The sequence below is a fragment of the Pomacea canaliculata genome, linkage group LG3 (genome assembly GCF_003073045.1).
Source record: "Pomacea canaliculata isolate SZHN2017 linkage group LG3, ASM307304v1, whole genome shotgun sequence".
Classification (NCBI taxonomy): domain Eukaryota; kingdom Metazoa; phylum Mollusca; class Gastropoda; order Architaenioglossa; family Ampullariidae; genus Pomacea; species Pomacea canaliculata.
Genome location: NC_037592.1, coordinates 16,094,640 through 16,109,394, shown reverse-complemented (window position 1 = coordinate 16,109,394; position 14,755 = coordinate 16,094,640). Strand labels below are relative to the sequence as shown.

Below are 14,755 nucleotides of genomic sequence, written 5' to 3'. Positions count from 1 at the left end.
GCAATTTTCAAACCATCAAATATATCTTTTCACGCCTACGGTAACAAAGAGGTCTTCACAAAGTTTTGTATAAGGTGACAGTCAATACACACAAAACGGTAATAAAATTGTTGTACGTCAAGTGTGTTTAAAAAAGAAAAACAAACATTCTAGTTTCACATCACGCTTCATCTAAGATCAAGCGATAACATAATTAATTGTTATCAGCCCTTTGTAATCGCTACAAGCACAGTTCATTTAAGTTTTGACTGCTGTATGTGATAAAGAAATGTCAACAGTTCGTCGATTTACTTCATGTGAGAACCTATGTCGCATGTCTTTTTCCTGGCATCGTACGATACACGTTTTACTGCATGCTATAATGCATTTACACTAAAACAGCTACATAACCTATGCTGTCCTGCAGACTGATACATTTTCAAGTGAAAGTCGAGCAATAATCTTTTGCTATTACCATACAGCTGTGATCATGCAGCCTGCTACTCTTGCCACGTACAGCATCGATTGACATTAATGTCAAAAGCGTTCACTAGCGAAGGAGACTTTAAATAATAAACGAAATAAATAGCAAAGATTTCTGGACACGTCTTATGTATGACCCGCTTCCATTCTGAACGTCTGATCGACCCTCACACGCAAGAAAATATTCCTCACTTGTTAGTGGATGTAAAAGGAATTAAATGAAGAAATGTTAGCAGTGTCTTATAGATAGCAACGAGAAATCGAAGTCCAATGTACAAGAAGTGGGAAAAGTGGTCTGGCTGTTATTGTCCTTACGCTTTTCCTCATCTTAAAACAGTGTATATCAATTCACATAAATCATTTGTTATTTCAATGGCGCCTGCTACTCGATCTTGCCACATCATCGATAGCGATATTGATGTTAAGTGCGTTCACTGGCGAAGGAGACTTTAAATAATAAATGAAATTAATAGCAAAGATTTCTTGTCAAGTCTTACAATGTTGACAACTGACGAGCAAACCTCCAATGCATGTCGATCTGATATAGTACGTATAAGCACTCGTGCAACTGCCATGGTAGCTGTTAATTACTCGTTCAAATTATCTTCTTTTGTTGTTTTCTTTATTTCCCTTTACATTTGTTATTAGTTTATTAATTTTTTATGCGATATTATTCGATTCGGTATGGAAGAGAGTTTTAAAGAAAGTAATTAGGAAGATGCCGTACAGGCTTCTCGAGTAACGTACGTCGATCATTCTTCAGATCGCGTTAGGAGCATGGAGTTATATATAGATATGTCATATAACCTGTGTTTAGAGCAATGGGCAGAACGCTTAAAAAGCATTTCTGTCTAACATTTGACCGCTGTTGACAATCGAAATTGTCCCTAAATCGTTTGCAGCGATTGCTTTCTCTTTATCAGATGACCTTTTCCACCTTCTTCACATTCGCAGCGCAGACGTTGACGCACGAACGGCCGTCGAAAGCCAGCACGTGCTCCGGGGCAGATGAATTTCCGTGGCCCTTGCATTAATTCTCGATAATAAATTAATAATGATTTATATAGCGTTTTTCCAATGATTTGCTCAGAGGGCGCTTTCATAAATAATATACAGACTGAATCACTTTTAGCCAAGACTTTGTTCTTGAATAGTTTAATACTTGTTTAGACATATCTGTAAACGGACCGAGTTGCTTTCGCGTCCTCGGCTTGACGCTTGTCACGATGGCTGTTACAGATATTATACAGAGTTACCTAGGCAAATCAGCCGACTATTTCACAATTGTAGGCGTTTTGGTTACAGCATTTGCAGCCTTTAGAGCTACCTCAAGCTTTCTTAGTGGTGTTTGCACGTATTTCCTTTCCAGTTTCCTAGGCCTGTCTGCTAACTTTAAAAACGCAGGACCCTGGGCAGGTAAGTCAACAGTTCATATCAAATGCCGAAAATGTGGCCTTGTTCGTGTGTATTGCACGAAGATCAAATGGCTCTGTTAGTAATATTTGACGCAAATAGTTACTTGTGTCACCGGTGGTCGATTTGTATTTTAGTTATGAGTCAATGTGACTTTCGGCGTTGGGTCGATTTGATTTTACGTTGTGCTTATAAGGATCGACTCGGGGTGGAGGCCAATACGGCTGAGTCGATGTGGTTTGTATATATATATATATAATCATCCCCAGGTGTGCGTGGGCTATATCACGGCAAAATAGCCCTATGTAAACAGGTGCCACATACGTGTAGATACGAGATTTTAATCCATAACAGCTAATCCAGTAATCTTCACTATTTGTGACAGTGGTAACCCTGGCGTCACCACCCCACTTCCCCAACCTTTTCCCGGATAAAGCACTTGTCAACAGAACAATAAATACCATGGTTGTGTGTTTGGAACTCGCACACTTTCTCACTGGTTGTAGCGCCCGCACTCAGAACTGTCTATGCGAATAGCCTTACTTGCAAATGGTGTTTAAAAATCTCACTCATCAAGCCTGGGCAAGAAACAAATCATGTCATCCAGCTAGATACATGCTATCCCCTATTGTAGATCAGAGTAAACAGCTTTTTGTTTGAGTACTTGAGTCAGCTAAAAAGTATAGGCTTTTTAAAGGTCCAGCCAAAGGCAAACGTTTATTAAATGGCTGAGTTTAGTTTATTACAAGATATTATTTTTGTAAATCTAAGAATAAGGCTGTTCTTTTGACAAGATACCTGCTGTTGAACATAGTAGTTCTCACCTGTGTTCCAGAAAAAGGTCTTCATGGTATCACAAAAGTAGGCTTTAAGTTAGAGCAACATCGCATGAGCTCAGACCTTTCATTGTCTGCCTTCAGCACCTCAAAAAGTGGAATTAAGTTTAGGTCAGTATATATGCACTCTTCTAAAAAATGAAAATAAAGCTAATGACTCTTGTGATGTACTTTTTATGTTGAAAGTACACACTGGATCACGCATTACTAAATCACACTTTTTTAACTTTCAACATATAAATGTATGGTTAGCATTGAGAAAGTAGTGTTGCTGTGTCTTTTTCAGTTGTGACTGGGTGCACAGATGGCATTGGCAAAGCTTATGCAGAAGAGGTTAGTCTATTAGTAATTCCACAAACATGAATAATTTGTATTTTATGGAGAGGTGGCTTTGTCTTATAAAATTCTTTGGGTTTTAAATAACAAAGATATTTGGAAAACAGTGTAGAGTGGTGACAACATACAGTTTAGTTTGAAACTGTTTCAGTATCATCAGATTTGAATTGAGAGGTGCACTGGTTCCATACCTGAGTAGTACAGCAAACATCCCCTAGTTGACCCAGCTGGTAGGAATGGGTACCTGACTCCATAGAGGGTTGGGGAAGGTAAGGCAGTGAGGGAGAGGAATAAAGCTGGTCACGAGAAAAGTGAGGTCTCTAACACCTTATTCCCCAACAACCTGAAAAGGTTAGAGGATGACCTTTGCCTTTACATTCAAATCCCAAAAGTAATTATAAATCAGGCTGAAGAGTTTTAGCAGCAGTCGTTTTAATTTAAAGCGTTAACAGGGAGCTAACAAATTAGCATCCACTATGAATGCTAAATGGGTTATTTCTTAGCATTTCCCTTAATAAGATCATTAAGAGCTGCAACCCCTCCACATAGGTCGTAAAATTTCAAAAAATAGTATGTATAAATTCTGTTGTTTGCTTATAGACCAGGACTGGCAGGAGTTAGTCCTGCACTGATATGCACTTTACTAATACTATGTGGCATGTAGGAATATAGCAGGATTTAACATCCTAAAAGGAATGCAGTCTAATCTAGTTACTGAAAAATTGACAAGATTTAGCTATTTAACAATAGAAATACACATTAAATGAAGTTGCCTGACTTAGGAAACTGAAAAAAATGCATGTGGTGTTTAGAAGAGATTGGGGCAGGCTGGGGGGAAGGCTACTCACACAAAGGCTAAAATAGTAAGTGTCTCTTTGATGGCTTCTTGATGGTGAGATGCAGTCATTTGAAGGGAACATATTCATAACCTCCCTGGGGTGTTAAAAACAAATTGTATTATGAACAGGACTGCATATTAAAGATAGCAGTGGCTTTTGCTTATAATATGATCCATGTTTGCAAAATCTTTAGTTGATATTTCTAGAGGCTGATCATTAATATGTGTGTGTGTACATATTTGATATAGCTTTGACTTAGGGTGTATGTAGAATAATATGAATTCAAAATGACAGTGCTGTAGTCTTGCGTGTCCTTCAGCATCACAGCATCAACTGCTTTGGCTCTGCTGTCGTAAATACTTAACTGTACTTGTATTTACATACTCAGAGTGCAAAGAATGCATGCATTTCAAATAAAATAATTAAGATTCATTTCACGTGTCTGGTTCATTGCTTGTCATGAACAGCTGGCAAGGAGGGGACTCAATGTTGTGCTTATCAGCCGGACTAGATCAAAACTGGAGGATATGGCAAAAGATATTGGTAAGGGAGAAAATGAGACCTCTTGTCTATATTTTCATACATAACATTCTAGTATTTAGTCCCCACTTTGTGTAAGATGTTCAAATATCTTTTACAGTCTTTTATTCTCCTCCATGATTTTAACAATTTTTTTTTTCTCAAGTAAAAGAACTAAGCTTTATACAAGATATTGTTGATTAAACAGTCCAGTTTCCTTCTTGGGATATAAGATTACAGATAGCACTCTGCATATAAAGCGGTCGAAATTCAGATCCTGTGAATGTACAAGTATATGCCCATGTTGTCAAAATAACAGCCAATGACAAAACTGCAAAGGTATTAATTAGTTGTATGTGTGGACAGTCACTGTGAGGGCTTTTGACTTCCTAATACTTTTTATGCTGGTAGATTTTATATTAAGAACTGAAGGAGGTTATTCACTCAGACTTTGGGAAATAGTAGTATTTTATACTGTGCTTATTTCAGCTGTTTGAGACGGATGGGTGGGTGTTTGCTGCTGTAGAGAAATGAAAGTTAAAACAGCACTCACTGGGACTTCTTATAATTGCCTTATTTTGAAGTAACGTATTCTTCAAACAGAGAGTCGATTCAAAGTGAAGACAAAAGTAATTGCTGCAGACTTCACTCAAGCAGACATCTATGCTGATATTGGCAAAGAACTGTCAGGAATGGACATTGGTACCCTTGGTAAGATGCTGATTATCAGGGTATAAATTTAATAGTTGAAATTTGCTGGGGAAAATGAAGAATAGATTTTCCTGTTGTCAGAATTTTGTTCAGTTTGCTTAAACTAATAAAAGGTTTAGAAAAAGTCTCAAAACTTGGAAAGGCAGGTACAGTCTCATACCTTTTGAATGTTCCCTAAATGAAAAATTAAAGAAGAAAATCAGGCAGGCAAATTTTTCTTTTTCAAAATAAATACATTATTGAGATTTGCAATGGAGGTTATTTGGTAGAAATTTTAATTGCCTGTTAAATTTATTCATTGAGTTTTCTTTATGTTGCCAGCAAAGAGTGGATCTAAATGACTGACGTAGAGATAAATGTTAAAAGATGTCCAGGAAATGGGTAGAATTTTGTTTGGTCACCTCTATATGAACTCTGTAATTTTCACAGCTAAGGTTTTGTATTTTGATATTAAATAATGTTTGTAATTTTTATTTTTTAACATGACTGTTAGTATGTTAACACATACGTGCAAATATTTACTATATGCACTTTTGCATCCTTTATTTTTGATTGTATTTGCTATTGAATAAACTGGATTTTCTTCTCTCCTTTTTCCTATCTGCTAAGGGGGGAAAGAGATCACACTCTTTTCTGGATATTGTCTGTCCATGTAATATAATTGACAAAAGTATTACATGTTGATTTTCTTACACCAGATTTCCATCTTTCTTCCATAGAAAGGTTCTTGAACTGCATGCTTTGAAGCACGCACTTGCAGTTATACTTATTTAAAATGTATTGAATGTGGGAAAACATAATGTGCTGTTTGCTATACACATTTGACCTGTTATGTAACAGATGTCAAATAGAATAGAGCATTATAACTTTTTTTTTTTAATAGGAATAGAGGCAGGAGATTGATATTCAAACTAAAACTAAATCCAATGATTGATGAAAATTGAATAGAATAATTTTTAAAATGGCACAAGGGCTAGATGCCTTAAATAAGTATACTTTGACAAGATAAACACACTTTTACTTTTATGGAGACTAAGTAAATATGACTACCATGATAAATAGTAAATTTCTCAACCAAAGGATTATATAAGGGGGTAAATGAGATGCATCATGTGCAGTTCTGCATTCGAAGTATGCAGTGAACGTTTCAAAGATCTCTGGTTTATTTTCCAGTAAACAATGTTGGGATGTCCTATGACTTTCCACAGTACTTTGCTGAAGTGGAGAATCTGGAGAAGGTATTGCTTGTGTGTGTGTGTGTGCTCATTAGTTTAGTTTATTCCTTGTTACTTCTCTAGGAGCATAGGGCCGCAACAACACCTGGCCAGTAGACCCAGTTTTGGGCATCCCCCCTTCAGTTGGGCCCATGTGGTTTCGATGTCCTTTACCTCGCTCACAACTGTTCTTATCCAAGTCTGCTTTGGTCTCCCAAATCTCCTCTTCCCCTGCCTGCCTGGCAGTGGTGTCAGCTGATTTGTGTCCTATCCAGCCCCATTTGCGCTTTTTGATGTCTTGTCTAGTGGCATTCTGGTTGGTTCTTTTCCACAGGCTGCTGTTGGAGATCTTTTCAGGCCATCTTATTCCCAGGATATGGCGTAGGCATTGGTTGGTAAAGGTCTGGAATGTGTTGTTGATGGTGTTTGTGACTCTTCAGGTTTCAGAACCATAAAGTAGGACAGCTTTCAAATTGGCGTTGAAGATGCGGGTCTTACAGTAGAAGGATAATGCTTGGGAGTTACAGATGAGGCGTAGTCTGTTGAAAACATGCCTGGCCTTGTTGATGCGGCTTTTGATGTCATCGTCTGCTCCACTGTCCTTGTTGACAATGCTCCCACAAAGAGATCTGTTTCCAGGATGTTCTCTCCTTGAAGTTGGATTGGAAGTTCCTGTTGGTTTTTGATTCTCATCACTTCAGTCTTTTTTCTGTTGACCTTTAAGCCAGTCTTGTCTGCTTCCTCTGCTAGATTACTCAGTTTGGTTGGTGGATGTTGCTGCTGATGAGATAGGGAGTCTTATGTCATCTGCAAAGTCCAAACTGTTTGGTGAAGGTCTACTGGATACGGGTGTTGTTGTCTTGGGTTGTCTTGTGCATAATCCAGTCTATGACCAATATGACCAACAGGAAGATTGTTGGTAGTAATATGCAACTCTGTACTACGCTGGTCTTCATTACGAAAAGTTCAGTGAGTTTGTCGTTGTGGATAACTTGGTAGGACGAGTCATTGTACAACCCCTGGATAATATTTATAAGCTTAGGTGGAATGCCATAGTGAATCATCAGCATCCAGATGTCTACACTGTCAAATGCCTTCTCAAAATCTACAAAAGTATAGAGGGAGGACTGCCACTCAATCAATTGCTCATTACTATTTGTGCTGATTACTATTTTGAATATTTTCTTAACAATCTTGAATGCAAGAATTCTGATGAAATTAACTATTCTGGAATAATAAGTTCTGTGTGGTGCACTTTTCGTAGTAATATTAGGTGGAGGTATGTTTTGAAGATTTCAAGTCTTTGTTCCTTGAACTTGTCATATTATCTTGTTGGCAAGCTTATTAAACATTAGTTTACTAAAACAGTGTACCTCATGCTAGATATTATCAAAATTTTTAGTTTTGCTTGACTTCCAGATGAGTTTACAAACATATAGTTTTCTGTGGACTACTGCAATGGCCTCATTCTGCTTGGGAGACAAGGGAGACAAATCTGTTAGGTGGTAATTCATGGGTTCATGGGCATCTATGATTCACTGGTGGTGCATAAGTAACGGGAGTCAGAAAAGCACTTATTTTAAAAAAAAGTATCACTTTCTCAGCATAAAAAAATTACCATAGCTCAAAGTCCTGATGGCTTAGGTATGATTGATCTCTGAGATTCTTTCATTTGTATGCTATTATGGTATGAAATTTTTATGATGTGTTTCAGGTAATAATAAACATGATTAACTGCAACACAGCTTCAGTTGCGATGGTGAGTAAAATATTGCTTGCGCCATTTATGAACATGATATTTTGATTCTTCTAATTAAAGATTCTATAGTTAATGCTGCATGAGTGGATTATAACATAATCCTTTTTAAAGAAAAGTCTGAATGTTTTATTGGGTGACAAAGAAGGAAATAATGATTTATGAAATATGTGCACATTTTATGCAGATGACAGCTCTCATTCTTCCAGGCATGCTAGCCAAGAAGAAAGGATTCATTATAAATATTGCTTCAGCTTCTGGCAAGAACTTTGTCCCATTTTTGACTTTGTATGCAGCCACCAAGGTAAGCAATAATAAAAATTGAATAATTTGAGAAAAAGTTAATTGTTTTAGGCTTGTATGTGCTTGGAGTGTTAAGGGGTGTGTGCGTGCATGGATATGCATGTATGCATGCTTGCTTTCATATGTGTGTGAGTAAAGAAAAAGGAGAATATTTTAAAAATCAGTGTGTAATGGGGATTTGTGTTTTTGCTAATTGTACTGGCAATATAATGCATAATTCTGACCACTGTTGTGTAAGCACTGTGTCCCCAAAGATCATAGGATGGTAGTGTGTTAAGTTGAATCCAGCTTTTTGCTATCAAGTGCTGTCTAATTTTTCCATTGTACAAAAATTGTGTTTTTTCTCCTTTTGCAGAGCTTTGTCATTAACTTTACCTTGTCACTTCAGGAAGAGTATGGTAGTAGTGGAGTTACTTTTCAAGTGGGTTTTTCTTTTTTATCTGTACTTTATTTAACCCCCTAACATCACTGTGATAAAGAAAGAAATAGAGAAGTGGTAACATTTACAATCATGATTCCTTTTTAATTTCCTGTGTACTGGGGAAGTTTATGCTTTATTTGCAAGATAATTACTTTGTCCATCCACATTGTGAGAAATTAAATGGGGAAAGTAGCTAGAGTCTTTTAAAGTGTTTCAAGCTATTTTTAATTGGCATAAAATTAAGTGCACTCTGTAAGTTTTCACGGTATAATAATGGAAAAAAGGCAAGTGTGATCATGTGGTTGGAAAATTAAAATGTAAGGGGTAGCAGCATCCAGTTTCTCTCATTTACCTTAGAGAGACATTTAAGTAAAGAATGTTGTCTCATGCTGGTGTTAAGTTTATTGAGTTTTTGTCTCTTACCTCTCCCAGGTTGTGACACCATATTTTGTAGCAACAAAGATGAGCAAGATCAGGAAGGCCAATGTTTTTGTACCTTCCCCTGAGTCATTTGTGAGAAGTGCTCTCGGAACTGTGGGTATGCAGGGTCAGACTTGTGGTTGCTGGAGCCATGCACTTCAGGTAATAAGACTTAATAAAAGATAAAGGCAGAACAATAGAAAGCTCTTACTGAAGGTTGCTGGAGTAGTGATGAAGAAATACATGCAATCGAGGACTGGGAGATTATCAGTGCAGAACATACTTCTCTGAATGTGACGCCTGTACACATGGTTGGCCATCTTTTTTTTTTTTTTGTTAATCTTTTTTGGTTTCCTCCTTTATCACCTTATTCCCTGTAAGGCAAAATAAAGGCAGTAGATAATAGTACTTTCCTGTCCAACAATTTAACCATAGCTTTTGAATGTTTGGAATCATTGGGTTAACAGATTTTAAAACAAAATGTTGAAAGTAGTTATTGTTAGATTATAAATATTTTGTACACCTCAGTTAAATGTGTGATTAACTAATAGCATAGGGCTGCAATGGAATGTGGTTACACAAAATGTATGATCACTGTGATATCTAACTCCACAGGCAATAGATTCTAATGATCACATGCCATGTAGAAACAAGTTAACTATTAGAATAAAACAGCTAGACTAAAATGGTGAAAAATATAACTTTGATGTGTACCCTTGTGTTCATATTTTTTCAAAAGAAAGGTACATAAAATTAAAATCTTCAAGTCAACATTATCCTGTGTTAAGGGATGTAATGTAACTTTATTCAGAAATTATTTGGCTATTTATATAATCAGGTTTTGTCCCATTTTGTGTTGTTTCTACAAACTTAAGGTTGGTAAAATAATGAATTCACTATTATTACTGCTTCCTTTGAGAATCAAGTCTTGAATCACATAAAATATTATTATTGTTTCTGCTTGGATCAAAAATTACTTGCATTCTTCTAATCAGTAAAATCTTTTGAGACAGGTTTCTTATTTAAAAAGAATTAGGAGAAATTCTCCCAATGATGCTGTCAATTTATTATAATTTTCTTACAGGACAAGTTGTCAGTAATAATTCCTCGTTTCGTTGGGATAAACCTGATGAAACAAGCACGTGCCAGGGGTCTAAAGAAGAAAGCTAGCAAGAAAGAATAATATAAAGCATGGAATGTGTGGCAGTTAAGCCAAACCACTCACTCTGGCAACAGACAAATAATCTTTTAGGTTTATTGCAGGATGTTTCTTTTAAAAAAAAAAATGTGGATCTAAAGCATTCACAAACTGTTTACACATTCTTTGTCTTAGATAATTTTCTTTCTAATAGCATTACTATAATGAGAGACAAAGAATCAAAATCTAGTTTGTCACATTGCAAATAATGTGTGTTTTCTTTGGTATCTTTTTCAAACTTTGTCTTCATTGCTAAAAGAACTTAATGAGACAAGCAAGTCAAATGACGCTTTGAATCATGTATGAGCAAAATTTCAAGTAGCAAAGCTAATTGTTTCTTACAAATACCTCTAAAACAAATGTCAGAGCCTTGAACACAAATGAAGCTTGTGATTCCTGCTTTTTTAAAGGTAGAACCCAACCAAGACAAGTCTGTTTACATTTCTTGTTGGCTTAGTCTTTCCACAGAATACAAGTTTTCCATGCTTTGTGCAGATTTCAAGCTATAAATCAAAGTCACACTGTCCTAAAGCTAAATTGCTTGTGACTTCTCCAACATCACTCGACACAGTTTTCCTATTTTCTTTCATTGGTCTACAAACATGGCAGACTTCATGAGTCAGACTGAGGCTGTGTTTTTGATAATTTTATGTAAGCAATTTTCTTTTTTTTTTTTTTTTTTTTTGCAACTCAAAATTTTGATTGGACACGATTCAGAATATCAGAAACTATCACTTTAGCTCAACTTACCATTTGACTTGCTTTTTCTTTTTTTAATCCCTTAGGAGTTTGAAGTTTTCTGTTTGTACTTTTACAAATTAAATATATTACACTATCACGCAGTGTCATGTTGTGTATTGTGTATACAGCTGCCGATTCTTTGCAGGGGTGGGACGGTGTTTTACAGCGAGCCAGCAACTGTGGCTATAAAAATCAGATGTACAATGCTAGTCTATCAGACCTGCGTTTGCGGCGCATGAAGCTTGCTGTGACAGCTCACCATCAAAAGCAATTGTAGAAAAGGAATCAGTCTGAAGTTGACATTGCCAATGTACAAATCTAAAATGCAAGTTATGGCAAGATGGCGCCGACGTGGCAGTAGAAATAAAATGTACAAAAGAAGTAAAGGGGCACAGGCTCAAAATAAAATCCAGTAATATATTTAATTTCCTTACAGATGCACAGATCAATATTGCACAAAAAGCTTGAACTCAGATTAACAGGAACTTACTCATTTTTAGCTTAATGATGGTATATTGCTTTCAATTTTTATTTTAAAATCTCATCTGTAGCAATATTTTTCTAGCAACATATTAAGATCTTTAAAGTAGTTATAAAGTTGTATTCACAAGTAACTTTATCACAGTTAATACTAGCCCCTTGATATTTCCATTTGGAGTTATTCGTTTGCTCGTTCTGGCGCTTGAGCCAGACATTTATTATGCCTACCATTAGAAATACCTTTTCCTCTTTGTAGGCAAGGAAAGGGTGTTACTACACTTCGTAAGAGTTTACTAGGAGCTTGAGATAAATTTAGTATTTTTATATAGGTTATTGTCTTGCTCATGCTCATACTCGCGCGCATACAGCCTCTCTCACACACACAAAGGTAAGGTCAAGTGGCAAAGGAACACCTTTATTGTTTTTTTGACATTTCTGATGTACACGTGGCTAGGGTTAAATCAGTTAAAGCAGGCCATGTCTCAAGTGAGGTCTATGAGACGGACAAACAGTACAAAAGCAGTAGGACGGAAGATATGGTATCCAATGCAAAACTGCAAATACGAGACGTAGTATGCCATCTGGTGATGACACGGGTTCTGTTTGATGAGACTAGCCTACGTCTGCCGCCGCCCTTCTCCCTCAAGTGCTACTTGTTGACTGCCTACATAACGCCACAACCGTGACCAAGATGACGTCTTAAATACTAAAAGTAACTTGCTCACACCGTTGATATGTTGTGTTTATCTTTTTTTTTAAAAAAAAAAGCAAGTTCATGCAGCAAATATTCACACCTGACAAAACTCAGCAATGTCTTTAGAAAGATGGGAAAGAAAAGAAGAGCCAGGTGCATATCAAGAAAAAGGGGGAGGGGCGCTTTCTTTTTTACATTACATTGGGCTTAAAAAAACATTTGCGGTAAGGATAGCCGAAAGACATTTTGTAATGATGTTACAGGCTCATACTCATTACTGCTGCTTCACCTCGACACCTCATTATACACAAAAGCTCTCGAAATTTTGCTCTGCTTTCATTTTTTTTTTCATTTCTTTTCTTTCAAAATCTTAAAATGCCTTCTGTTGCTCCTCGTAAGTGGTAGGTTTGCTGAACACCTAGAGGCTAACAAACACTAAACAGAGAATCAAAACCATGAAAGGTAAGAAATCAATGGCGGAGATGGCCCTCCTTGAACGAGATCTGTACCTTTGACACCCAAGAAACTAAAAGTTCCTCACATTTGACTTGTCTGGTTACCATGTCGAGCTCTATTTCACTTGCATCTTTTTCGTACAAATTTCAACAGAAAATGCTTCCGCAGCGTATATAACTAAGTCCTTTAACAAAGCAGAGAAAACAGTTGTGTAGTTTCTTCGACGTAAGTGTGACAGTTTAACAGACAGACCAATAAATATTCACAAAGGCGTTATAAATGTTTAATAAATACAACAATTGTTACAACAGATCACGCTAACTTCGAGGGTTCTTTTCGCACTTTGATACACATTCTAAAATGTAGAGACCTCAACAATATCCTCGTCCTCTGCATTTCAAGATGTCGAGTGCGGCTCTGTCTCCAATTAGCGTCATTATTAAAAAAATATATTCGAAAACAAACATCACATTCATCAAACATGACAACCAATGGCAACTACGTCTGAAATATACAGAGATAGGGGAGAAAAACAGAGAAACCTGGAAGAGACCGCACACCAGATAGATGCTACACTAGATGGTTAAAAGTTATGTTAAAGAAGACACACACTCACGCAGAAAGACTCGCTAAGTAAGATAGCGCCTTGCACAAAACTACAGAGAACAGGTAATGATGAAAACTATGACACTACAGTTAAGTCGTCAATGATCTGACGCATCATGGGCGCCGTTACACAAAGAACAATCTCATTCGTGACACCCATCGGACACCTTACATTCCCTAGCTACCGACTCTTAAAGAAAAAACGATTCAGACGTTAAAATAACGACTCTTTTTTATATCGTCCATATTACATGTATCACCCAAGCACAGAAGACATGGACAGCATTCTACAGTGGTATGCAAAGGTGCAGGGTACACTGGTTTCTGAAGGTTCTTTTCTTTACAGGTAAAGGTGTCAGGACAGTGAACTAGTAGAAAACCGAGAACCTGGCTTATAGAGGGAAAGAGGGAGGGACAGCACAACACGACGTTGCCTGAGGAAGCAGTTAAAGCAAACTGCAGAAATTTTACTGCAATTGCCTTAGTGGTGGTTGTAGGAACTACTTTTGCACCTTGATGGTGACAAGTCGCGGCGATCCTGGTGCCTGGCTTACGGCGGCAGTTGTGAAAAGAGACTAGAATGTTGTACGTGACAAGTTTGCTAAGGATGTCTCTGGCTACAGAATCTAGTTGTTACCCTGCAGACAGTTCCTCGGAAAAAAAAATCACACGAAAGGTCGACACGTAACTGGACATGAGTCGAAAGATGCAGTGGCTCAACTTTCGGCTGGTGGTGCCTCCTCACCCTCGCCCTCTGGCCCTCCGTGCTTGAGAGCCTGGCGCCAGTCGGGGGTCTTGTCCGCCTGCAGAACGCAATATAGGACTGACATTGTCAAAGAGGTCACAACATCTCGACATAGCAACAGTGGAAACTTTGTATTAATAAGATCAATGTATTTAAACCCATTTTATGAGAAGGAAGTCAATTTGCAGAATTTTAAAGGGAAAAAACGTTTGAGAAACAATTTTCAATCAGATATGGGCAGAACAAGTAGTGACATTCCAAAACGGTCATCAACAGGTATCCAAATGGACAAGAACAAAATGCAAGTTATCAATTTTGTGTATCATAATCAGGGTTTGAATTAACATCTGGTCTTCTGGAAAGAATTATTCATAAACATTAGTAAACGTGTAATTATCTGCTAGAGAATTGATCACCTGCATAGAGTGTACGCCTAGTCTTCTGACAGAGGGTAGTGATCACATACATTAGTGAACACCTAGGCATCTGGGGATGAGGGATTGCATGCACAAACTGTACCCTAACTTTCTGACAGAGGGAAATGATCACAGATCTTAAACTAATCTTTACAGGGAGCAGTGATTACAGAAAGGAACTGATTTTCA

At 37.2% G+C, this 14,755-nt stretch overlaps 2 protein-coding genes across 14 annotated transcripts in view; one reads left to right on the top strand and one right to left on the bottom strand.

Annotated features, from left to right (window-relative positions):
- The first annotated feature begins 1,621 nt into the window (after positions 1-1,621).
- On the top strand, positions 1,622-11,266 carry LOC112558929 (very-long-chain 3-oxoacyl-CoA reductase-like). The gene is made up of 10 exons (XM_025229700.1): positions 1,622-1,878; positions 2,998-3,044; positions 4,354-4,429; positions 5,009-5,116; positions 6,290-6,354; positions 8,045-8,089; positions 8,274-8,390; positions 8,745-8,810; positions 9,243-9,392; positions 10,315-11,266. The coding sequence occupies exons 1-10, from the start codon at positions 1,689-1,691 to the stop codon at positions 10,411-10,413; spliced, it is 963 nt and encodes a 320-aa protein (XP_025085485.1). The 5' UTR covers positions 1,622-1,688; the 3' UTR covers positions 10,414-11,266.
- Positions 11,267-12,043: 777 nt separating this feature from the next.
- The window catches only part of LOC112558927 (troponin I-like), a 38,249-nt gene continuing 35,537 nt past the window's right edge, over positions 12,044-14,755 (bottom strand). For all 13 annotated transcript variants that reach the window (XM_025229686.1, XM_025229688.1, XM_025229689.1 and 10 more), the window contains one exon: positions 12,044-14,208. In XM_025229686.1, coding sequence (XP_025085471.1) covers positions 14,122-14,208 — 87 coding nt within the window. In that variant the 3' untranslated portion in view covers positions 12,044-14,121. The remainder of the gene's footprint in view (positions 14,209-14,755) is intronic.

What these genes read in the sequence shown, in the direction of transcription:
- LOC112558929 (XM_025229700.1), top strand. Translation starts at nt 1,689, where the DNA reads ATGGCTGTTACAGATATTATACAGAGTTACCTAGGCAAATCAGCCGAC. An exon ending in AAGTGGAGAATCTGGAGAAG is followed by an intron (nt 6,355 to 8,044) that starts GTATTGCTTGTG and finishes GATGTGTTTCAG; the next exon opens with GTAATAATAAACATGATTAA. An exon ending in ACACAGCTTCAGTTGCGATG is followed by an intron (nt 8,090 to 8,273) that starts GTGAGTAAAATA and finishes CATTTTATGCAG; the next exon opens with ATGACAGCTCTCATTCTTCC.